Source organism: Hippopotamus amphibius, chromosome 16 (assembly GCF_030028045.1).
Source record: "Hippopotamus amphibius kiboko isolate mHipAmp2 chromosome 16, mHipAmp2.hap2, whole genome shotgun sequence".
NCBI classification, from domain to species: Eukaryota; Metazoa; Chordata; class Mammalia; order Artiodactyla; family Hippopotamidae; genus Hippopotamus; species Hippopotamus amphibius.
This window is the reverse complement of record NC_080201.1, coordinates 31,776,643-31,803,539: the sequence shown is the minus strand read 5'-3', so window position 1 is coordinate 31,803,539 and position 26,897 is coordinate 31,776,643. Positions and strand designations below refer to the sequence as shown.

At 37.8% G+C, this 26,897-nt stretch overlaps 1 protein-coding gene across 6 annotated transcripts in view; it reads left to right on the top strand.

Annotated features, from left to right (window-relative positions):
• FTO (FTO alpha-ketoglutarate dependent dioxygenase) overlaps nt 1-26,897 on the top strand; it is a 382,583-nt gene that overhangs the window by 86,457 nt on the left and 269,229 nt on the right. For all 6 annotated transcript variants that reach the window (XR_009049648.1, XM_057711122.1, XM_057711126.1 and 3 more), the window contains exon 2: nt 21,461-21,538. Coding sequence is in view for 5 of the 6 variants with exons in the window: in XM_057711122.1 (XP_057567105.1) it covers nt 21,461-21,538 (78 nt within the window). In the remaining variant the exon portion in view is untranslated. The remainder of the gene's footprint in view (nt 1-21,460; nt 21,539-26,897) is intronic.

The window sequence follows — 26,897 nt, the reverse complement described above, 5'->3', positions numbered from 1 at the left end:
TTCAATTTCTCTACGCTCATGCCGACAAATTGTTATTTATTTGTTTTTATTGGTAATAGCCGTTATCACTGAGACACTTTTGACCACTTTTCCCTCTGCTTGGTTAACACCTACTGCTTTTTGGGTTCTCAGCTCAGATGTTACTTCTGGAAAGCCTTCCCTGGGAGCTCTGTGTCCTATCTTTTAAGTTAGGTGCTAGTCTTTGCTTCCTGTATCATAGGACTTCTTGCGTTTGATTACAGTTTGCTCATTTAATAGTCTGATGCTTCTACCAATGCATTGGGTTCTGTGATAGCAGGAATATCTGTCTTGATAGATCTAGCATGATCACTGTTCTCTCCTTGGGACCTGGCTCTCAGTAGAGGCAGTGGTTGGAATGTGCATCTTTAAGTTTAAATAAATATTCCCAACATACTGGGTTATGCAGCCTGCATTTAGTAGATGAAACGTGTATATTCAAATCCCAGCTTTGACTTTTACTAGCTTTGAGATCTTGAACCAGGTATTTTGTCTAAGTCTTGGTTTTCACGTCTTTAAAATGGGGTAAATGATATCTGCTTCATCCTTATAGATTTTTGTAATGATTAACAGTTGGCATGGATACAAGTGCCTATTGCAGTCAACAACCATGAACGAAGTGAGTAAGAAGAAGCAGGGGGACAGAACTCCAACATTTTCACTCTGGCTGGTTGCTGACATTAAGATGAAAAACAGGAGAAACAGACTTCAGGAAGTTAGGAAAGGAAAGCGTTGACTTTGATTTTGAGCTTAATGAATCTTGAGTGCTGGTGGCGACTTTCATTTTGTAACATCCTGGAGATAATTTGATGTAGGCTTCGGTTAGAGATTGAGGATTTGAGCGTTAATCTATAATGGACTCATTTGAAGAAGAAGAGGTTGCCCAAAGGAAGAATGTTTTGTTGAGGGAGAAGGAGAAGGGTAGGGATGTCTGTTACTCAGGGCAGAGGAAGAAAGACCCACAACAGAGACTGAGAAGGAGGGAGGGTAGGCTGAAGGAATAAAAGGGAGGGAATGTTATAGAAACCAAGGAAAAAGAGGATTTTGAGAAAGGGATGCAGGTACCTAACTATGCCCAATGCTTCCCAAATAACTGAGGGGATGATGCTGCATTCTAGCAAGTGGAGCTGGCCACTGATCTTGGGAAGAATCCTTTTAGTAGATGACAGTGGTAGAAGCCAGGTCATAATGGGGGTTAGGGCAAAACAACACAGTGAGAACTTGGGTCATTTGTCTTAAATGCTTCTTCAGGAAGTGTGGTAGGGAAAGAAAGAACGCATTGGGATGGTAGCTGGGGTGGGAAGTAGGAAAGGCCAAGGAAGGATTAAATTAATTAGCTAATTAATTAACAATTTCTTTTTTTAAATGAATTTATTTTTATTTTTTGGTTGCGTTGGGTTGCGGTGATCAGGGGGCTACTCTGCGTTGCGGTGTGGTGGCTTCTCGTTGTGGTGGCTTCTCTTGTTGCAAGGCATGGGCTCTAGGTGCACGGGCTTTAGTAGTTGTGGCATGTGGGCTCAGTAGTTGTGGTTCATGGGCTCTAGAGCGCAGGCTCAGTAGTTGTGGCTCACAGGCTTTGTTGCTCCCCAGCATGTGGGATCTTCCCAACCCAGGGATTGAACCTGTGTCCCCTGCATTGGCAGGCAGATTCTTAACCACTGCGCCACCAGGGAAGTCCCATAATTAGCAGTTTCTTGGGGTGGCAGGATTTTTTTTTCTAAGTCTGAAGCACAGAGGATGAAGAGAAGAGACCTGTGGAGAGGTTGCTTGATGATATAAAATAGAACTGTGATGACTGGCACATGACCCCAAGGAAGGAAAGAAGGAATGGGACCATGGGGACAGGCAAATTTGTTGGTGTTTTTAGTCTATTTTTAAACTTTTATTAATATGTATAATTAAATAAAATGTATTAAACACATATAGTGTTTGTTTTCTGAAAGGAATTGCACACACATTTGTTTATTCACAAATAATAACCCATTTAATTTTCATAACAACCTTGTGAGGTAAGTATGATAACTGTATCTGTTTTTTAGATGGGGATACTGAGGCACAGAGAGGTTAAGTAACTTAATCAAGGTCACACAGCTAGTAATTGGCTGAAGTAAGATTTGAACCAATAAGGTCTGGAGCCTGTGCTCTTAACCATTATTTTAGGTTGTGCCTCCTGCCTTTTTGTCTTTTATTTGGAGGGTACTTAAAGAAGTATCTGTATGTCTGAAGTTAAAATCTGAATAACTAAGTGGGAAGACTGGTCCTCTGCTTATTACATCTCAAACTGCAGTTTTATATATATTTTATAGCACAATGAAATTAACAGATGTGATGGTTAGGCTAGGTTGCCTAGCATATTTGCAGAAGAAGAATAACTTTATTAGAATTATTATTTACTTTTTATCAAGACAAGCCAGCAGTGATAATTTCTCATTAGTGATATAACTGGAAAAGGAAACTTGCGAACATAAAATGCACATATTGAAATAAGATTAAATACATGCTGATGAAGTTATAGAGTTTTGCTCAATGCCTCCATCAAGAAATTTTGATAATAAAAGAGTGTGCATTGACTCTCTGGAATCCTGGGAATGGATAAATGAAAATAAAAAGAAATATCTACTTTGTATTATAGACCTATAAAATAGATATTAAATAACTTATTCTTTCAGGTATTTTTTTCCTTTATCTTTTCATCACTGCTAGGCAAAACTAATAGTTGCTATAGCTGTGTCAGCAGCTAAGGGATTTCTATTGTTGTTGTTGTTGTTGTTAAAGTAATATATCATGTCTTGTATAATTCAGTTGTGGCTACACGAGGGGAAGTGTTTAATGTTTGATTATGCAGCACTTGCTGTGGAAACCGCAGAGAGCCAGAGAGGGACAGTCAAGAGCTAAAGATAATTAAATGGACAGCCACTGAGGTCACTCACTGATGTCTTTACTGCAACACCATGTACATTTTGCTTTCCCATGGCAGGTTGTTTGATCATGGTTTAATAGTTAAAGCTTTGTAAAATTACAAAGAAGTCAGAAATTCTGCTGTTCTCCAGTGTTATTATTTACAGTTGGACTGTTAGCAGGAAAGTGCTTAGTTTGATCAGACCGATGCTAAGCTGGGCAAGACACGTGGTGAAATCATAGAGCTCTGTCCTCTGACCTTGGAGTAGACTACTAAGATATCAAATTTCCAGGTGGAAAGTTCCCTGAAGATTGAAACAAGATTGGGAGAAGTTGACTTTTTCGGCTAAACAGGTGTGGCCAAGAGGAGAGTTTTTCTCCTCTTGGAAATGTAAGGGGTCCATTATTTGGTCCTTGGAGCTAGAATGAAGGTACAGTGGCAATGAAGGAGTTTTAATTAACCTGTTATCACTCTTATGGTTTGGAATGGTATTGCCCTTGCTCTTGTATTCACTGAAAAAAATTATGGGCAGTACTTTAGTTGTGGAGAAGAATCTTGAGTAAATGATTATCTCTGTTTTCGGTAGAATACATGGAGGTGGCGCAAGGAAATTGTAGTTTATAAGGCAGCTACTCCAAATGAAGTCCAAAGATGTTAGCATTCTTCTAAGTCATTATCCCTGAGTGAAGAACCCAACCTTTTGTTAAAGGTACTTATTGCTTTGATATTAATATTATATTCTTCACAAGTGTAAACTGCCTTTCCCCCCAAATTCCAGTCCATTCCCCAATCAATTCCCGACCTTTATTTCTTTTTAGATCCTGTTTGGCTGGTTTTCATCATTGAAATTTTTCTCTTCAGGAAACTTTCTGCTCTTTTGAAACTTGGACTACAATCTTAAAATTGATGATTGTAGGCTGGAACTTAAGATGAAGTTGGTGAGGTAAATAGGTCTTGATAGTCAAATTATTATCTGAAGAGCTGAAGTGTATATTTTGTGCCTGTGGTTTTACTTATTTAAAAAAATTTCCCCTGAAAGAGTAATTTATGAGACCAAAGAATGCTAACTTGCTGGAGTACTTGGGAAAGTATGAGGTGTAGGGAAAGGTGCTGTCTTAGGGAGGACATTTAAAAAGTGCTGAAAAATGTAGTTTTACAGCTTGATGCAAGAGAGATGAACTCCATTAGTAAGTAAATAATTTGTTAGAAAGGTGCTCATAATAAAAGAATGAAGGAGAAATAAATTCTAACTAATCAGCTTGCATAAGACCCAGCTTTATTGTCTTTACATGGACATAAAATATAGATTCTTAAATTTAGAACGGAAAAAAAAAAGACAAAAGACATGAGCAAGCATTTCACAAAAGAGCTACTGCAGATGGCAATTAATGTATAAGTTACTCAACCTAAATAAAAATCAAAGAAATATAAATTAGGATGAACTTGCTTTTTCATTTATCAACTTGCTAAAGATTTAAAAGTTTGATAATAACTGGTATTTGGATATATGAAGAAATGGTTATTGTCTATTGATGGAATGAAACGGATACCGTTTTCCTGGAGGGCAGTTTCACAATCTGAATCAAGAGGCTTTAAAAGAGCATACCTTTTGACCTAGTGAATCTCTTGCTAAAAATTTTTGTCGTAAAGAAATCACCTGTGCCTTCTTGTTAAATGGTGCAGTTAAGCTCACAGCTTATGTATGACTTCTTCTCCAAACAATGTCAGTGAGAGAGAACACATTAAAAGAATAAAAGGTAATAAAAGAGTCATAGCTAGGCTTACAGGGAAGATATTGTTGTTGAGCAGAAAAAGAACAGAATATAAAGGGATAAGCTGAACTGACGCTGTGGTCTTGCAAGGGCTTCTGGTGTGGAAACAAAAGGTGCGTTTAAGTCCTGTGAGTCACAGGGGCAAAGATTTACCACTTGAGATGGGACCAGAGCTAGGCTTACTGTGTGAAGCCAGTGGTGGAGGTGAAGTTGTACTTCTCATAAAAGGAGACTGAAAAAAGACCACCCTGTCAGAAATATAGCTTATATAGAGCTATGGGTTTTGAGGGACAGAAGACAGGTAAACCTTCAAGAGTAAAAACTGAGTCAGGCTGATTGATCGTGGAGTGATGAGGGAGAGAATATAGTGCTTCACATCACCATTTATGAAGCTTGGTCCTGCACTGCTGGTATAGGGTCCTCATGGAGGAAACTGCTGAACCACCAGGGAGGGAAAGGTGAACACACTGAAGAGAGAGAAGGGGAAAAAAAACAAAGACCAAAAAAAAAAAAAAAAAAAAAAAAAAATCCACTCAGAATTAGCCTTCAAAACAAAATACGGAAACACTTAAGGAAAACAAGTGCAAACAGAATCAACAGTGTGAATAAAAAATTCATTCCAGGTGAGACTGATTTTATAGAATATTCAGTCAAAGATTGAAACAGTCATGTTCAAGAAATTCAGAGGGCTAAGAAAAGGCAACATATTGATAAAAAATGAGATTTAAAAATGCTCCCAAATGCAGAAATGGAATAGGAACAGCTTAGAGCCAGGTACAGATTTTGGAAATGAAAAGTATAGTCATAGAAATAATAAACTCAATAGATGGGATGAACTTTAGCCCTGATTCAACTAGAAAGAGAACTCATGAATTGGAGGAGAGTACTGAGGAATTCACCCACAGTGTAGCATAAAGAGACAAAAGATTGAAAAAAAAGAGAGCAGTTGGGAGACTTGGAGGATAGATTGAGAGGTTCCACCAAATGTCTAATAGTAGTTCCAGAAAAAGAAAATGGAGGTGATGAGGGAGAAACAAAATCTGAAGAACCAGGAGTTGAGAACTTTCCTTATTTAAAGAAAGAGATGAGTCCTCTGATACTTTGAGCAATACCATAATGTTGAAACTAGAATATAAGGGATATAAAGAAAAAAAATCCTTAAGAGAGTCACACTCCAAAAATGCAGCATATATACAAAAGGAAGGCTCTTATTAGTAACAGTAGATGCTAGAAGACAGGGGAATAAAATGTTCTGAGTGCTAAGGGAAGATTATAGTTAACTTCAATTTTTAAAATTCAGGTAGTCTTTGATTCAAGCGTGAGGAAAAAATACAGGTGTTTTTGGCCATAAAAAAGACCAGGAGGGTTACCCTCTGACTCTCACTAGGAAAACTTTTATATGTTGCAATTTAGCAAGAAGAAAATTGAACCCAGAGGGAAGGTTTTTAATACAAGAAAAAAGGGTGAGCATAGAAGTTGATAAAATGTATTGGAAAATTCACTTAATTATTGGTTTAAAACACTACTTTTCTGTTGTAAAATAAGTGCAAAACCAGAACTGTAGATAACAATAATTAATGAGAATGTGAGAAAGGAGGAAGTAAGCCATGTGATCCAATATTAGAGACTCAAGAGAGGACACATTACTGTATTGCTAAGAATAATATGAAAATATGATATATTTGAGAACTAAGTTAGATGAAATATGTACATATCTAGAAAAATATACATTACTTAAATTGCCTCAAGTAGTAGAAAGTCTGACTAAAGCAATGAAGGAAACTGAATGATAATCCAAAGTTTATGCCCCAGATGACAAGAAGTCCAATTTTGTATATGCCATATTATCCTCACCTTCCCCTTTCTTAAAAACAGTTTTCTTGATAAGTGTTGACATGTGTATATACTTTTTAAACCACCACCAGAATCAAAATCTGCACATAATCATTACACCCTATAGTTTTTTTGTGCCTCTTGGTAATCCTTCCCTCTTCCTTTCAACAGTGGCCCCAGGCAACCACTAATCTGCTTTCTGTCACTATTGATTAATTTGCATTTTCTGGAATTTTGCACGAATGGAATCAGAAAGTATGTACTCTTTGATTTGGCATGGCTTCCTTCAGTCAGCATAGGATTTGGGGATTTATCCATGTTGTTGTATGTATCAATAGTTTATTCCTTTTTATTACTGGGTAGTGAATTTTTGTATTGATATACCACAATTTCTGTTTTTATTTTTCAATATACTACAATTTCTTTATCTCTTCACTTGTTAATGGACATTTGGGTTATTCCCAATGGATTGGCAGTTACAAATAAAGCTGTTATGAACATTTATGTACACATTTTTGTATGAATGTGTGCTGTCATGTTGTAGGTATATATCTTAACTTTTTAAGAAATTGGCAGATTGTCTTCCAAAGTGGTTAGACCATTTTATTTTTGTGGGAGCAGTGTATTAGAGTTCTAGCTTTGAGAGTTTTGAAAGCAGAAGTTCTTGAATTTGATGAAGTTTAATTATGGATTGTGCTTTGCCTTGATTACCCTAAAGACTCAAAGAATTTGTTATGTTTTTCTACCAATGTTATACTTTAGGTTTAATATTTATATTTATGGTTAGGTTTTATATTGATATACTCATTTAGAGTTAATTTTTATATATAGTACAAGTTGTGGATTAAAGTTCTTTTGTTTTTTAAATATGGCTATCTAATTCTTCAAGCTCTGTTTGTTGAAAGGATTTTCTTTTTTCATTGAATTAACTTTGAATCTTTGTCAAAAGTCAATTGACCATAAATAGGAGGGTCTATTTTTGGATTCTCATGGTTACATTTATTCCTAAGTATTTTATTGTTGATGATGCTGTTTAAATGGGGTTATTTTCTTTAGTTTTTTCCCAGATGTTTTATTGTTAGTTTAAAGAAGCACTACAGAGTTCTGTGTGTTGATTTTTTATCCTACAGAAATTGTTTATTAGTTCTAGTGGTTTTTAGTGGAGTGTTTAGAATCTTCTGTACACAAGATCATATCATCTGCAGAGACAGCTTTACTTCTTCCTTTTCTATTTGGATGTCCGTTATTTCTTTTTCTTGCCTAATTGCTTTGGCTATGACTTCCAGTATCATGTTGTGGATAGGAGTGGTGAAAGTGGGTACCCTTGTCATAATCTCAGAGGAAAAGCTGTGAATATTTAGTATGTTGTAGCTGTGGGCTTGTCCTATATGGCCTTTATTCTGTTGAAGTACATTCCTTCTATACCCAATTTTTTGAATAGTTTTTATAATGCAGGGATGTTGTATTTTGTCAAATACTTTTTCAGCATCTGTTGAGATGATCATATAATTTTTATCTTATACTCTATTAATGTGATGTATTACATTTATTGATTTGCATCTGCTGAACCATCCTTGCATCCCGGGGTAAGTCCTTTTAGGTCATAGTGTATGATCTTTTTAATGTGCTGTTGAATTTGGTTTGCTAATAATGAGTTTGGGAGTATTCCTTTTTTTTTTTTTTAAATTTTTGGAAGAGTTTGAGAAGAGCATTAAATCTTCTTTAAATGTTTGATTTACCAGTGAAATCATCTATGTTGGGAGGTTTTTGTTTACTCATTCAGTCTCCTCACTTGTTCTTATTGGTCTGTTCAGATTTTCTTTCTCTGTGATTCAGTGTCAGTAGAGGAATGTTTCTAGGGATTTATCCACTTCTGTGTTACTCAGTTTGTTGGCATATAATTGATCTTAGTAGTTCTGTGATTCTTTGTATTTCTATGTTATCATTTGTAATTTTTGTTTTTTCATTTATAATTTTATTTGCATCTTCTCTCTTTTTTTCTTAGTAAGCTAAAAGTTTGCCAATTTAGCTTATCTTTTTAAAAAAACAGCTCTTGGTTTTGTTGATTCTTTTTTCTTTTCTTTTCTTCTCTTTTCTTTCTTTGTCCTGGACTCTCATTTATTTCTGCTCTTATCTTGGTTATTTCCTTCTTTCTGCTACCTTGGGCTTAGTTTTTTTTTTTTTTTTATAGTTTCTTTGGGGTGAAGTTAGGTTGTTTATTGGAGAGCTTTTTGTTTTCTTAATGTATGCATTTATCACTATAAACTTTCTTCTCAGAACTGCTTCTCCTGCATCTGATAAGTTTTGGTATGTTGAGTTTCCATTTTTGTTTGCTTCAAGATAGAATTGAAATTCTCTTTTTATAGCTTCTTTGATCTATTGATTGTTCAGGAGTCTGTTTTTTAATTTGCATGTATTGGTGTATTTTCCAGCTTTGCTTCTGTTACTGCATTACAATTTCATACCATTGTAGTTGGAAAAGGTACTTGGTATGATTTCAGTCTTCTTAAATGTGCTGAGACTTGCTTTATGGCCTACCATACATCTGTTCTGGAGAATGTGCTTTGTGTACTTGAGAAGAATGTGTATTCTGCTGCTACTGGATATGCTCTGTATATGTATATTAAGTCCATTGGGTTTAAAGTATAGTTCATGTCCAATGTTTTCGTATTGGTTTATGGTCTGGATAATCTATTGTTGAAAGTGTGGTACTGAAATCCCCACTATTATTGAATTGTTGTCTGTTTTTCTCTTCAAATCTGTTAGTACAGTTGACCCTTGAGCCACATGGATTTCAACTGCACAGGTCTACTTTTATGCAGATTTTTTTCAATAAATATACAATCAGCTCTCCATATCCATGGGTTCTGCATCCATAGATTCAGCCAAGCATGGATTGTGTACTAAGTTTATAGTCTGCAGTTGATTGAATCCCTGGATGTGGAACCCATGAATATAGAGAGCCAACTATGGGACTTGGGCATACTCAGATTTTGGTTTCTGAGATGGATTCTAGAACTACTCTTCCATGGTTACCGAGGGATGACTATTTATTTAATATATTTAGGTGTTCCAATGTTGGGCATATATATATTCATGATTATTATATCCTCTTGATGAATCTACCCCTGTATCATTGTATAATGACCCTTCTTTATCTCTTGTTGCTGCTTTTGAGTTAAAGTTTATTTCATCTAAGTATAGCTTCCCTGTACCCTAAGTATAACTCTCTTTTGGTTACCACTTACATGGAATACCTTTCTCCATCCCTTTACTTTGAATCTATGTGAATTCTTAAATCTTGAGTCTTTTGTAGGCAGCAGAGAATTGCATTTTTTGTTGTTTTTTTGTTTTGTTTTGTTTTGTTTTAATCCATACAGCCACTCTGTGTCTTTTATTTGGAGAATTTGATCCATTTACATTTTTTAAATTGATTTTTTTTTTAAGATTTTTTTTTTTGATGTGGACCAATTTTTTTTAAAGTCTTTATTGAATTTGTTACAGTATTGCTTCTATTTTATGTTTTGGGTTTTTGGCTGCAAGGCATGTGGGATCTTAGCTCCTCGAACAGGGATCGAACCCTCACCCCCTGCTTTGGAAGACAAAGTCTTATCCACTGGACCGCAAGGGAAGCCCCTGATCCATTTACATTTAGAATGATTATTAACAGGAAAGGACTTACTAATGCCATCTTTTAAATTATTTTCTGGCTGTTTTGTAGTGCCTTTATTCTTTTCTTCCTCTCTTGCTGTCTTCCTTTGTGAATTGATGATTTTCTGTAGTGGCATGCTTTGATTCCCTTTTCTTTATGTTTGTGTATTGACTGCAGGGTTTGGCTTTATGGTTAACATGAGGCTTGCATAAAACATCTTATACATGTAACAATCTATCTTATGCTGATAAGTTGCATATACAAATACCCTTTTATTCCTCTCCTTTTATTTTTCTAATGTCAAAATTTGCCTCTCTGTATATTGTGTCTTCATTAGTAAATTATTGTAGGTATAGTTTAAAAAATATTTTTACTAAACTATTTCAGTCTTTATATTAAAGATAAGTGGTTAGCACATCACCATATTACAGTATCAGAGTTTTGAATTTTACTATATATGTTATCAGTGTGTTGTATATTTCTGCCTATTTTTGTGTTACTAATTTAGTGTCCTTTCATTTCAGCTTAAAGAATTCCTTTCAGTATTTCTTGTAAGGCAGATGCAGTGAAGATGAATTCCCTCAGCATTTGCTTGTCTGGGAAAATATTTTTTTCTTCATTTTTGAAGGACAACTTTGCCAAATAAAGTATTCTTGGTTGGCAGGTTTTTTCTTTCAGCACCTGGAATATATCATTCCAGTATCTGCTGGTCTGTAAAGTTTCTGCTGAGAAAATCCAACAGCCTTATGGGGGTTCCCTTGTAGTAATAGGCTTCTCTTGTTGCTTTTGAGATTCTTTCTTTGTCTTTGAGTTTTAACAGTTTTATTTTGATGTGTTTTGAGTTAGAATTTTTTGGGTTGAGTTTGTTTGGGAACCTATACGTCATGAATTTGGATGGCCAGATCCTTCCCTATATTTGGGAAGTTCTCAGCTATTATTTCTTTAAATATGCTTTTTGCCCTCTTCTCACTCTCTTTCCCTTCTTGGACTCCAGTAGTTCACAGACTGCTTCTCTTGATGGTATCTTACATTTCACATAGGACTTCTTCACTCTTTTACATTTTTTTTCTTTGTTCTCTAACTGGATAATTTCAAAAGTCCTGTTTTCTCTTCACAGATTCTTTCTTCTGTTTAATCCATTCCGCTATTGATACTCTCTGTTGCACTTTTTATTTCATTGATAATTTCATACATTCAGCTGTATTTTTCTATAATTTGTTGGTTTCTTATCATTTCTGTCTCTTTGTTTAACTTCTCATTTTGTTTGTGATTTTTTTCCCTAATTTCTTTGAGTTGTCTTTCTGTATGTTCTTATAGCTTATTGAGCTTTCCTAAATCAACTATTTTGAATTCTTTATTGGGCAAATCATAGGTCTCCATGTCAGTCAGTTACTGGAAAATTATTACTATCCTTTGATGGTGTCGTGTCCTTCATTTTTCATATTCCTTGAAGTATTACCTTTGCTGTCTTTGTATCTGAGATAGCACTCACCTCCTCTAGTCTTAACTGACTGACTTACAGAGAGAAATTCCTTCTGACAGCCATGATAGGGATTCTGAGGTTTTCTCAGACCTTTTTGGATACCCCTGCTCCACATTTCTTGCTGCCTCTTGTGGCAGAATTCTTAAGCTTGTATACTCTTGTATACAAGAATACTCTTGTATTCTCTCATTCCTGCAAAGTACCAGGTTGAGTACTGACAGCCTCCCTTTTGCTTTCCCAAGGGCAGTGCTGAATGCTCACATTTGTGGTCTGTCTCTGGTCCACAGATTCAGAATGGCTTTCTGAGCATGCTCACTAGCTGTGTGCAAAAGCTTGCTCTCACCACCACCAGGAGCATGCATAGGGAGCCTGCCACAGAATGGGAGAATGGGAGTGTTTGTGAGTGATGCTTGTGGAGCCCTGGCAGTGTCCATGGTCCAGTTGGGAGATCAGCTGATGGGACAACCCCAGTATCTTGTGGGTGGGCCCCTTGATGAAGTCCATGATATGGTTAATAGGATATACATCCCTTTAATATATTCATTCCAATCCCTGGCTGCCATCCTCTCAGCCTCTCACTGCCACCTTGGCACTCCGCCCTGCCCCAGGCGTGCAGCTCATGATTTAGTACTTTTAATGGAGTGAGAGAGAAATGTGCCTCTTTGGTAGTATCCCACACAACTGAAGAAGCTGGCTGCCCACTCACACAGTTTCACTTTTTACTGTGGGAGAAATCATGGGCCAAGACAGATTCTCTTGGCACTGAGCTGTGCTCCCTTGTGGGAGGAGTGACGTTGGTAAGTCAAACCATTCCTCTTACCCTCTCCAGGGTGTCCACTCTTGGATATTTTTGCTCAAACACTGTGCTGGAACTTCTCCAGTGAACTCCTAGACTTCCACAAAGGCTTTCTTGTCTGTGGGTGATTGTCCAAGTTGGTGTTCCCCAGGGCCTCCTGGACCTTGACTGAGAGGAGCTGGGGCCCGTTCATGGGCCACTTCAGGGTCCACAGCTGGGACCGAGGTCTGTATGCCTATTTCCTGACTCACAGGTGGACAAGACTCCTCCTTGGTCCCTGGAGTGTGATGGTGGATCATACAGCTCCCACAGAAGGCACTTTTGTCTGTGGTTGGATGCCAAGTTGTTTTTTGTTGAGCGGGGCATACAGTCAAGTGATATCCTACTTGGCCATGTTCCTGACATCATTCTCCCACAGAGAACATGTTTTTCTTTTTCTTTTTTTTTTTTTAATGATTTGAATCCTTTTAAATCTATTGATATCAAGATATGGTCTATCTTGGCAAATGTTCTATGCATATTTGAAACATATGTGTTTTGCTGTTTGGTTAAGTGTTATATAAATGTCAATTGTGTCAAGTTAGTTTATGGTGTTGTTCAAGTCTTCTGTAATCTTACTAGTGTTCCGAGTACTTGTTCTATCAATTATTGAGAGAGGGATATCGACTATAATTGTAGAATCATCTACTCTTGACCCTTGAGCAACATAGGTTTGAACTGTGTGGGTCCACTTATAATGTGGATAGTTTTCAGTAGTAAATACTGTAGTACTGGATGATCCACAGTTGGTTAAATCCGTGGAAGCAGAGGAACTGTGGATGCAGAGAGCTGACTATGAGTTTTATGTGGATTAACCCCTGTGTTATTCAAGGGTCAACCATATTTCTGTTTGCTATTCTATCAACTTTTGCTTAATGTATTTGATAAATCTATTATTAGTTGCATAGATATTTAAGATTGGTTTGTTCTCTTGATGAATTGACTCATTTATCATTATGAAATGACTCTTTACCCCTTATAATATTTTTTGCTCTGAAGCCTATTTTTTCTGGTGTCAATATAGCTACATCAACTTTCTTTTGATTAGTATTACTGTGGTAAATATTTTTTTCATCCTTTTACCTTTTAAAATCTTTTTTTATTGTGATAAAATATGCATAAGACTTTTTAAAAGTGTACAGTTTTGTGGCATTAAGTACATTCACATTGTTGTACCAATCCTTTTACTTTTAACTTATTTGTTTCTTTATATTCGAAGTTGATATCTCATAGGCAGGATATAGTTGGATACTGATTTTTCACATTTAATCTGGCAGTCTCTTCCTTTTAATTGAGTTGTTTAGACTGTTTGCATTAAATATGATTGTTTGTATGGTTGGATTGAATCCTACCAGTTTACTTTTTGCCCTTTGTTCTCTTTTATTCTCTATTTCTGCCTTTTTGGTTTGATTTTTCATGATTCTATTTTATCTCCTTTGTTGGCTTATCTCCTATAACTCTTTGTTGTTACTTTATGGTTGTTTTAGGGTTTCTAGTATCCATCTTTTTTTTTTTTAATAAATTTATGTATTTATTTATTTAATTTATTTATTGGCTGCATTGGGTCTTCATTGCTGCACATGGGCTTTCTCTAGTTGCTGCAAGTGGGGGCTACTCTTCATTGTGGTGCGCAGGCTCCTCATTGTAGTGGTTTCTCTTGTTGTGGAGCATGGGCCCTAGGCACGTGGGCTTCAGTAGTTGTGGCACATGGGCTCAGTAGTTGTGGCACAGGCTCAATAGTTGTGGCACACAGGCTTAGTTGCTGCATGGCATGTGGAATCTTCCCAGGGCAGGAGTCGAACCCATGTCCCCGCATTGGCAGGCGGAGTCTTTAACACTGCGTCACCTAGGAAGTCCTCTAGTATCCATCTTTATCTTAATAGATTCTTCCTTGAAGTAGTACTATTGCACTTAACATGTAGTTTAAGAATCTTACAGTATACTTCCACTCTGTTTTAACCATTGTGTTATTGTTGTTATATATTTCACTTCTACATATATTATAAACCCAGCAATGTACTATTATTTTTGCTTTAAATAGTTATCTTTTATAAAGATTATATAGTAAGGAATAAAGTCTTTATTTCAAATATAGTTATTATGTGTGATGCTGTTCATTCCCTTGTGAAGACTCAGATTTATCTAGTGTCATTTTCTTTCTACCTGATGGTCTTCCTTTATCATTTCTTACAATGAAGCTCTGCTGGTATTGAATTTCTACTTTTATGTATCCGAAAAAGTATTTATTTTGCCTTTGTTTTTGGAAGATATTTTGGCTTGGGATAGAAACGTATTTTGACAATTTTTTTTCTCTCAGTTGTTTGAAAATGTTTCTTCACTATCTTCTGGGTAACATGCTTTCAACAAAATATTGTGTGTTATGATCTGTTCCTGTGTACATACTATTTCTTTTTCTCCAACTGCTTTAAAGTTTTTCTCTTTTTCACTCATTTTGGTTATATTGTGCCTTGGTGTTATTTCCTTGTGTGTGTGTGTGTGTGTGTGTGTGTGTGTGTGTGTGTGTGTAGTTCTTTGAACAACGTGAATCTGCTGATTTATAGTTTTCATCAAATATGAAAAATTCTTGGCCAGTATTTTTCTTTCTCCCATTCTTTCTCCTTTTCTTCTTTTGGTCACATGTATTAAACTGCTTAAAGTCATCCCAGGGTTCACTGATACGCTAATAATTATTTTTTGCCTGTGTTTCCTACTGGATAATTTACATTTGTATGTCTTTGTGTTCGCTATTCTTTTCTTCTGTGATATCTAATCTGTTTTGAATCCTATCCAATAAGATAGGATTATATTTCATCTCAGACATTGTGGTTTTCCTGTCTGGAAGTTTGATTTAATTTCTTTTTCTCTGTTAACCATGTTCACTCTTTCCCCAGCTTCTTGAACTTATGAGCTACAGTTATATCACTGTTTTTAATGTACTTGTCTACTAATTCTGTCATCTGTGCCATTTTGGGGTGGGTTCCAATTGATTGATTTTTCTCTTCTTTATCAGTCATACCACCTTGCCTTATAGTCTTGTCTTCCTTTCCATGCTTTGTAGTTTTTGATTCGTTTGATCCTTTCAGTCTCACTTTTAAGCTGTTTTTGAAGAAATAGAGCAGTAGTCAAGGGCTGATTATATACCATTATTGAGGCAAAATCCTCCTGAAAACTCTCCCTGATTTGTGGATATGTGTGTGTGTTTTTTTTTTTTTTTTTTTACTGGATTTTTGGTCTACAGCAGCATAGGCTCCCATTATTAGAAACTGAACATGAAATGCTAAAAAAAAAAATTCTTGAAAGCATTGTAGAGCTACCAAAGCCAGGACTTGAGAGTTGAAAAGTAGTGGTTGTAAGCATTGGTTTTAACTTTAAAAAATAGGATTGATTTTCATTAAAATTATTTAAAATGTTTGCATTTATATGTGTTTATTTTTAAAGTGAAAAATTGAACAATTCTTGAAAGATCAGGTTTCTCGTCTCAGGGTTGTGTGGTAGAGTGTAGTGGAAATGACCTTTATACTTAGAGAGTAAGATTATTAGTTGTGACCAGTAGTGTAATTTCTTGCCAGTCACTTTGTATTTCTGGATGGGCCTTTGTTTCTTCATCTGTCCTAAAATTTCACAATAATTTTAATTTTTATCACCAGTGTAGTTAATTGAGGCATTTTATATACATAATGTTTCATGAAGAGTTTTTATGAAGTTCTGCTGTAGTTCACCTAGGGAAATTAATATCTGAATTTCTCATGTAGCATTGTTCTATGGCGTAAAGTGTAATTAGATGAGTGACACATAGGATTGCTTATAAATAATTCACAACTAATAAATAAAACTGTCCTTTTCAGAAATGGGTAAATGACAGTAACAAGTGGTTGCCAAAGTGTATTGAGGGTTTTTTATGTGCTTGGCAATGTTTGTCCATCTCTATAGGTACTACTTCATTTATATGTCACAGGGAGATAAGAAACTAGTCCCAAATCGTATATCTAGGCTGGCAGTACTGGTGTTAGAACTAACAGTTAGGCTTCTTAGATGCTCATGCTTTGTTATAGACCCCTTCCTCCATTTGAATGTGATTTGCCTAATATCTGCATAGTTTATAGTTCATAAAATGCTCTAATATATGTAATTAATTTTATTTAATCTTCACAACACCCTGTGAAACAGGGTTTTACAGATGAATAAAGTGAGGTTTGGAGAGATCGATTCAGGTATGGTACTACATCTAGGAAGTGATAAAGTTGGGATGCAAATTCTATTCTTCCCTCCAAATTCTGTTTATTTTTACCATGCCATCTTTTCAATGAGTAAAGGAACATGAATGCTCTTCGTTGAGATACTTTTTTTTCTTTTTAAAGCAAGTATGGCATATGGATATATGAAATATTTATTTATACTTCTTTTGGCTTAGCTACTTCTCACCCATCTTTCTGGTATTAATTTTGATGTGTCTTCCTCAGGGAGGTTTTCCTTACTCACTCATGCCCTGCTTAAGGGCTAGGTCAATTTTCCCACTTATTATTTGAAACCCTCAGAAGATCAGGTGATTATTTTTATACTGAACATTCATAAGCCTTTATTTGTGATTGTATTTTGAAGACTCAGACAACAAAATTAATTTTTTACTGAACCTGACAAAATGTGATTCATAGTTTAAAAATTATGTGGAAAATGAAAAATGAATAAAGAATAAGAGCTGTTAGCATAATCTGATGAGGCTGAAGAGACAGCAGTGGGACGGAAAATACACTTCATCTGTGAGAGACACACCCTCACATTATGAGTCATGATCCAGGTAATCTTTTTATGTAATTACTGTAAGAGTCTCAGACTATATGCCTGTTTGACAAGATATGGAAGCTCAGATACAACTTAACTTTTCACAGTGAGTCAGAAGCTTACTAGGGTTACCGTTTCTGACATCCAGCCTTTGTGGTTTTGAGTCACCATGTGTTTTACTTAAGGCCTTGTCTGTGTACCCTTTCCTTGCAGGAGCTATGGCGGTGGGTATAGCCCTCACAGAGTGGTCTTCAGGGCTTCTGCAGGTGGGAGAGCTGAGGCTCCCCCTGGCTTTCTGTGTGGCATGTGAACAGCTTGATGTATTTGACACCAGGGTGACAGGAAAGAAGCAAGTGAGCAGAGCAATGTGCTGTAGGGCCCAGCTGTGTGGATTTATCTGTATCTCAGGCCGAGGAGCAACAGTTAGCCAGATCTGACAGTCAAACCTGAGCGCCTTCTGCCTCTACTCCAGAGTGCATTTGAAGGTTGTGTGTGTTTACTGACTGCTTGACATTTAACACAAAGAAATTGTCAGAGCTGTTTCTCTTCCTCCCTTCACTCCTTACTGTGCTAGTCTGCGAGAGTCTACCCCCAAAATACTTTATCGTACTTCACAAGAGTATGCAGTTTCTAAAATAAAGCCAAAAATCATGTCGTCTTCATCTTTATATTTAATTCTATGTGAAGAATTAGTAGGCGATATACTTGAGTGGATAGTGGGTGATATGTTGAATATGCAATATGTTTACAGAGTTCAGAAATTGAAACAATACAAAAAAACCTTTTTGTGTAGCCTTGCTCCATCCCTGGCCCCTTCTAGTTGTTTCCCACCTCCCCCCCTGAGAGAATCACTTGAGGACTTTGTCATATATCCTTTATGTTTCTCTATGTAAATACAAGCAGATATTCTGTCCCGTGCCTTTTACTTCCTCCTGTGTCCTGGAGAGCCCTTTGTTTCACTAAAGGGAGCCTCCTCATTGTTTCTAATCTTTCTTTTTCAGCTGGGATATAATGCACATACGGTAAAATTCAACCTTTCAAGTGTGCAACTAAGTGGTTTTTGGTATGTTTCCAAGCTTCTGGTCTACAAATAGTGATCTGATGTGTAAACTTGTGCATACATTCTTCAGAACATGGTACACGTTAGAAATAAAAATCCTTAGAAGTAGCATTTTGGGATCAAAGGGAATGCATTTGAATTTCAATGGGAGGTGTCAGTTGCCCTGTATCAGAGTTGTACCTTTTTGCACTCCTGAGTATGGGAGGGCTTGTTTCTCTGTGGTCATGCCCAAAATGACTATGCCTTTTTATAATGCAATCTTAGTTGTTAAGAAATATGTGATGTTCACAAGCTACCAGTTTAATCTGGTAATCATTCCTGATTGATTTCACCAAGGCAGATATGACCGAAACTTCTTTTTAAGTTGATACATTGTGTTATTTATAATTGATCTCATTGGTTATTCAGTAGAATTGCAGGTTGTGAATGTGGGCGTACAGAGCAGATTTCATCTGTGTGGCTTTAAATTGAGTGATTTCCTGACCCCATTCTCTCCTATCATAAAGTATAACCATGCTCACAGTATTAAAATTAAAATTCCCAGTGGAGGAAGACCACTTATATTCTGCTTGCTCTGTGGTAGGAACATTCTTGTAGAATTTTATCCTTTCAGACACATGTATCCCAATGTTCATAGCAGCACTATTTACAACAGCCAAGACAAGGAAGCAACCTAAATGTCCATTGACAGAGGTATGGATAAAGAAGATGTGGTATATATGTATACAAATGGATTATTACTCAGCCATAAAAAAGAATGAAATAATGCCATTTGCAGCAACATGGATGGACCTGGAGATTGTCATACTAAGTGAAGTAAGTCAGGCAGAGAGAGACAAATATTATATGATATCACTTGGATGTGGAATCTTTAAAAAAATGATATAAATGAACTTATTTACAAATAGAAATAGACTCACAGTCATAGAAAACAAACTTATGGTTACCAAAGGGGAAAGGGAAAGGAAGGGATAAATTTGGAATTTGAGATTAACAGATACAGACTACTATATATTAAAAAAAAAAAAGAATTTTATCCTCTTGATACAGCCTTCAAACTTATAATGTTTTATATCTGTCTGATACACTTGACCTCAAGTGGGCTAAGTGGTTGTTTTTATAATAATTTAACTGAAGTATTAATTATAAAGAGAATTTCTGCCTCCAGTGGTGCTTGTTCATCTTTGGGACAGGTCTTTTGCTATTTAATCTGGTCAAGGTGGCATATGTAATTCCTAGTAGGAATCTGTACCTTTGTCTTCCTTCTTAGACACAGATTAGCTTTATGGACTCTCCTGAAGAGATTTTAAGGTGGTTTTTGTAAGGTGGAGCCATCTCAGGGTCTGAGATATCATGTGCATTTCCATTATTCAAGGCTTTTAACGTTTTTTTTTTTTTTTTTTACACATTAAAGCTTTTTTTTTTGGCATTTAAATGTTCTGTCTATAGAAAGGACTGGTAAAAGAGTCATAGGAAAATGCAGGCTTTCCTGAGCTTGAAGTGAAAATTGAGGTATAGATCTTGATTAATTTCATGATGGAGTGTATAAATGTGCAAGTATAGGTATGGAAATATCATTAGTTCTTTCTGTGTCCCAAATAATGGTTAATGTGGAAAACAGATAAACCCCTTAACCAGTGATTTATCTAAACCAATGGTTTGTGTTAGTATTATATGTCCTTCGTAAAGGAAATCTCTTCATAGTTTAACTGGTAAGCCAGTCTTTCATTACAGATAAGAAAGTACCTTTAGACAAAGCAGAAAACTTTAATTATGTACACAGACTAGAATTTTGCATGAGTAAAATTTACTCTTTTGCCTCTCTTAAGTCAACTGGTTGCTATTTTTCTATTCCCTTTTTTCTTTATTCACTTTGGATAATTATACACAAGATCTAGAAAGAACTTTGTTTGCTCTGGACTATTCTTTGATGGGTTGGTGAGAGAAAGCTGCCCAGGGATGGGAGAGGATGATTCTCAGGGCCCCCATGTCTGGTTGAGCAGGTTGTTCACTGCATAAAGACAGTGCCCATTGGGGCAAGTTGGGGCTAAAATCCAATTTGTGTCCCCCAAGTCGTGCTCTTGGGAGTAGGGGGCATCAGGTCTGAGAAAGGCACACCATTTTCTAATTCTTATAAAAGTGCATTAGTGGCTGATAACATCCTGAATACGCATTGTATTGCAGTTTTATTTGAAAATCATTTGTTTCTGCCTTTTATGTTTTTTTTTCTTTCAGAAAAATTCTCTAGTGTATAGATGATTTCTGTGTGTATGTGTGTCTGTGTACACATACCTATGTGCCATTGATATGCCACATACACACACGCATCATATGTGCTTGAATATAAGGTCAGATATTCTTTGAAGAAGAGTATCTCATAAGGAGGGTGTCATCCTGTATGTATTTGATTCCTTATAAAGTACTTTATAAAGTGGAGTCCTCTCTTAGTTACCTTATTGGAACAGTGTGGTACTATTTGGAAGACAGTAGCTTGGAATGGCCTCACACAGTGCTAGTTGTGGGTGCTTGAAAAGATTTCTTTATCAGATTTGAAAAAAAAAAAGAAGCAAAGATGTTCAACATACATTTAGTAATTATTCTAGGGCTGAAAGGCCACTTTTAAAAAGTAACATGTAAGTGGATATGAGTTCAAATAAACGTGTACAGGAGGAGTATATACTCCAAATACCCTGACGTTATGTACATGGATACTTGTGGCTTGGTTGGATATTTTCAGTGATAGCATTCAAAACCGGCTGTGTCTCAAGCAGATTGTGCAGACAGGAAGATTTGTTCCTGAAAACTGGGTTGGGTGACTCAAAAGGTGACTCTAGTTATGAAGAAAAAAAGACCTTGGTTTTGAAGATACATGTCAAGAGTAAAGCAAATTGCTTCCTGAAATGCGAGTGTGAATACAGTTATATTTCTAAGTTAATGTTTTATACAATCTGTAATTAAATTAATGCATTTTGTAATTGACTTTTGACGGATTTCTCTCTCAAAAAGTTTCTGCATTCAAGTTGGCTAAGTTTTGGGGGGGGCAGTCTCTTGTTGGAAAAATAAGGGATTGTCTTCTATTTTGGGTCACTTTATATTCTGTCACCTATAATCATTATTATTTTTCAACAGAAACTGAGGCTTCTTGAAGAGCTTGAAGATACTTGGCTTCCTTATCTGACCCCCAAAGATGATGAATTCTATCAGCAGGTAAGGGCTTTTATATTTGTCAGAGTGCATTGATTCTTTTCCTCATCTACCTTATCTTCCCTGTGAAGCAACTGTGGTTCTAGAGAGATTAAATGAGAGGTGAAATGGTCTGATTTGGTCATGCAGTGACTCCTCATCACCCCCAGAATATATAAACTCCTGCACAATCTGCTTTCTGCTGTGAACTTAGTGTTTTAGGATAGTCAGCTGTTTCTTCCCAAAACAGTCTGCGTTCTTCCCTGCTTCCTTGCCTCTGCTCCTTCCGTCTTCTTCTGCATAGAATTTTCCTTTGCCCCTTATTCTGTTGCCAAATGACTAATTCTTCAAAACTTCAATTAAACAGCACCTCCTTTGTGAAAGTTTCTTTAACTTACCTTACCTACAAATAGAATAGATTGCATGCTTCGCTCTGCTCTTTGTACCTCATAAATACGTTGATGGTACCTGTCACATTGTATTTCAGTTATGGGATTCTGTGTCTCTCCCCCTGAATTAGTCAGCACTCTTTAAATTACAAGTGACACAACCTCCAGCAAACTCATTGTGGCAAAAAAGGGAATTTGTTGACTTACTTAGATGTTAAGGAGTACGTGGCTGAATCCAGTTTCTTGAAGGATGTCATGTGATCACTGTTTTTCTCTGTTTCTTGGCTTGGCTTTTCTCTGTGTGATTTCATGCTAGCTCTCACCTGATAGTACAGGAAGACTCTGACAGCCCAGGGGGTATGTGGTCTTACGCACATAGGATCTTAAGAAGAAGGTGGTGATTTCTTTTCTCCTGGTTCTGTCTCATGCCCCCAGGAGTGATCTCGTTGGCCTGGTTAGAGGCATGTGTCTATCCCTGAATCCGTCATTATGTTCAGGGGAGTAGATGTCCCTGTTTGCCTGGGCTAGTTCCTGCACCCACTCTTGGAGTCGCTTTGGAGTATCACCATCCGCACTCACACTGCATGGTTTTCCCGAAAGGAAAATTGGAGCCCTGTTCCAAGGAAGGAGAGAAAGGCATGCTGGGTAGTAAAAATAGTACCTTTTCACCTCTCCTTTCCTACTGGAATGTTAGCTCTCGGGGTATAAGAATTGGGCCATATCAGCTTGCTTTCTCCATCACCTGGCATGTGCTTGTCGTGCATATAGCTGATTCTCAGTAACCACGGAAAGACGATAGGAAAGAATGAGTTTACCCATCTAGAATCCCAGGTCTCCTGTCATTCTCATTTCCAGGACATTGCCTGTCATCTCCATTGTCATTAGAACTTCACTACCTTTCACCCAGTCAGTCCTTTTATGAATTGCTCTAGTTTTCTAGTTTTCTTTGCCCCTCTTTCTTACTCCTTAAAGCTGCAGTAAACTTTTTTTTTTAAACCAAAACATAAATCTGAGCATGTCAGCTTCCTGCTTCAAATCTCACAATGGCTTTCTGTTGCCTGGCTGCTGAATTTCCAGCCTCGTCTTCGCCACTCTTTCACCTTTTTACCCCCGCTGGGTTCTGGCTGTACCTCAGACTAGCTGTGAAGTTTTATATTTTGGGCCTTCCTGCTACATCCTCTTCATCTTCCTTCCTTGGTGAACTTCTGTGTTACCTGGTATTAGTAACAGCTCACGTGTCGTCTCCTGTAGGGTGCTTCCCTGACACGTCTGTAGCCCAGAGGGTTGTCTCTGCTCCCTCTTGTATGCACCTGTAGTACTTCGTGTGTACCTTAGTTATCTCAGGTTATTGTAATGATTTCTTTATCTGCTCCTTTCCCTCACCCTCTGTACTGTATACAGGACCTGGCACCTAGTTGGTATTTAATTAGTTTGCTTGAATGGATGAATAAATTAATGTATGCATTAGCTCATTTAAAAAGCAGGACACGGGACTTTCCTGGTGGCACAGTGGTTAAGAATCCGCCTGCCAATGCAGTAGATACGGGTTCGATCCCTGGTCCGAGAAATCCCACATGCTGTGGAGCAGCTAAGCCCGAGAGCCACAGCTGCTGAGTTTGTGCTCTAGAGCCTGTGAGCCACAACTACTGAAGCCCACGTGCCTAGAGCCTGCGCTCCGCAGCAAGAGAAGCCACCACAATGAGGAGCCCACGCACCACAAGGAAGAGTAGCCCCTGCTCGCCGCAACTAGAGAAAGCCCATGTGCAGCAACAAAGACCCGATGCAGCCAAAAAATAAATAAATAAAATAAAAAATAAAAAAATAAAAATACAAAACAAGACACATAATAATATTTGGTGTGATTTTAATTTTGTTTTACACACAAATACTCCTCCCCAGGGAGGTGGCATCTAGAACAATCTGTGGGATTTATACAGAGATGTTATATCCCAGACTTGTAGACTTTTCTTTTTTGAGCTTTGCTAGTTTTCCAAATTATCTAAATGAACATGTATTCTTTTGTAATCAGGAAAAAAATAATTTTTAAAAGTACCCTTAAAACATGTAAACCCCCCAAATGTAATCAGTTCTTAAATCCTTACTTATATTTTCATAGATAGGAGCTTTCTGGTACATCATAACACACATTGTTATAAAGCAACAGCCGTGCCATTTCAGCTTTTGTATGGCCAGAGTGGTGCATGAAGAATTAAACACCAAGGTTAGCCCAGGTGCTCTGAGCCAGCCTTACGCCGAGCCACAAAAGGAGACTCCAAGGCAAACAGAGCCACTATCAAGGCTTCACTTTTATCTTGCTAAGACCCACAACAAACCCGATACCCATATCTAATCACTTTAAGTGCACCTTATAATAAGGGAGTGCTTCAACCAAACCTTCGTAAAGTAAATCTATTCTCTTAAAAGATGAAGTGAAAAAACTTTTTAATGACATGAATAAATAGAAAGTTCAGACCTGACATTGGGCCCCTTAAACAGGTCCTAGCCACAGGAATGCCAACCCAGCTGCCAGTCATAAGAACAAGACTTTCTACCGTGTCCATATTGGGTCTGTGTATTGACCGTTCTGGGGTGCCAGGCACTGTGCTCAGTGTTGGATGGGAGCTGTCACATTTCATCCTCACAGCGGCCTCATTCATTCGTTCCACAAATGTGTGTTCAGCAGCTACTCTTCCTCAGGGTCAGGGTGCTTACGGGAGACACTGTCATTCCTGTTTTACAAATCAGGAGAGGCTAAGCTCTGCATCTGAGTGGCTGAACTGGAGTTCAAAGCCCACGTTTTTCTGACTCCGAAGACCCAGGCTCTTTCTGCTGTACCGTACGCCTCCTACTATACTGTGCTCAAATTCACAGTGCCTTCAGAGAAGTTTTTTGGTTTCTTCTGATAGGAGAAAACCAATGAAAGAAAACAACAACAGCAACAAACTCAAAGCAGAAGAGCAGAGAGGACCTCTGTTGGTTTACTGCAGAGCACAAGGAAATGAATCACATAGAAAACGGCCTCTGGATTCCAAATATAGGAGTGCTACCCCTCTTATCCGGAGACAGTGCTACCCTCCTCAGCATTCCCTGCTGCTTTCAATTATTTTGTGCTTTCCATTTGCCAGCTGGTCCTCAGTGCTTTACATGTATTTTCTCCTTTAAATCTTACCACAACCCTCTGAGGCAGGTTGATTTTAAAACCCCATTTTAGAGATGAGACTCAAGAGGCACCAAGAGGTTTAAAACTTTTTTCAAGATTTATAAGCATCAAGTGTCAAAGGCCAGGATTGTGGCTGTCTGGGTCCTGGGTCTGACTCATAAGCACTGTCCTACTGTATCTCTTGGCGCTTCTGGAATTGCTTTGATTTTATCCCGATGATTCCAAGTCCTGGTGTCCATCCCTTTTCTCTCCTGTGACCTGCGGGGCTCCAATTCCAACTGCTTACTGGGTGGCTATACCCGAAGGTCTTGCAGAGACATCTAACCCAACAGGAGCCGTATGAATTCATTACTTACGTAATTAAACAGATGTGTTTAGCTCCCCCACCCTGTGCCAGGTCATGTTCTAGACGTTAGAGATGAAGCTGTGAAAACGGACAAAAGATTCTTGCCTCCTGTGAACTTATTTCTTGTGGAATCAGGTAGGGTCAGGGGAGTGGGAGGGAGGGAGGGAGGAGAGATTAAAAAAAATAACTGAAAAATAAACATCAGAAGGGAAAACTGGTATGGAGATAAAAAAAGCCGGTAAGCAGGGTAGAGACTGTAGATGGGGGATTGCAACTGGGGTGGGGCACAGAAGGCTTTCTTATAGTGACATTTGAACGAAGACCTTATAGAGGTGTAGGAACAAGCCATGTAGATACTTGTGGGAAGAATGTTCTGGACAGAGGGGACAGCAAAGCCTCCAAGATATGTTTGAGGACAAGCAGCTGAGGCTAACACATCTGGAGGGAAGTGAGAGAGTTGGGGAGAGTAGAAGGAGATGAGATCAGAGGGCGCTGGCTCGATTCTACAGGAGCTTGCCTTCTCCCGTGAGATTATTGGCCTTGACTCTGCGTGAGATGAGAAGACATAACAGAGTTTGGAGCACAGGTACAAGATATGACTTATGTTTTACAGGGATCCTGCCTTCCATTCCCTTCTCTAGTGACACCCCCCTTGTCCTATTCAAAAAATCAGACCCTTGCTTTCCTCGGCTTCTCACCATGGCTTCCAGCCCTCGTTTGCTGCCTGGGCCCTGGCAGTTCTTCCTCTTCAGAATCCTTCAACTGGTTTCTTATTTTCCGGTCCCACTGACCCTGTGTGAATTCAGGTCCTCATTTGTCATCTTCCATCAGCACAGTTTTAAGAGTCTCCTAGTTGCTGTTCCTTTTGCCTGCCCCAAATGCCATCAGAATTGTATTCTGATAAATATGGCAGACTGGTCACTCTTTGCTTTGTAACTTTTGGGTCTCTCTTGCCTCTGAGGCAAGTTCAAACTCCTCTGCATATCCTACAAGGCCACTGACTATGTCGCTCCAAATTACCTCTGCGGGTGTAGTCTCTACCCCATTACCTGACATAGTGTCCGGCCTTGAACTCCTGTCATACAGAGTTTCTTGCTACACCTTGACTCTGCTGTGCCCTGTCATCCTTTCGTGCCCTTGTGCCTGTTGTCCCGTTGGTCTAGAGTATACTCATCCCCCTTTCTATCTGGTGAGCATCTACTCACCCTTAAAGACCTTGCTTAAATACTGTCTCTTCTGTGATGATACCAGGAAGTGCCCCTTGCGTAACTTTCAGAATATATTAAAAATTGGAACGCTTCTCACTGCCTCTGCCGTGTGCACCGTGACCAGAGCTACCTCTGTCTCTTTCTCGAGTGGTTGCAATAGTCTCCTAACTTCTTCTCTTGATCCCACCTCAGGTCTGTTTTAACATAGCACCCGTAGTAGTTTTCTTCTTAAAACATACATCAGCTTATTAGACTTCCTTGCTCAAAGCCTTTTGATGAC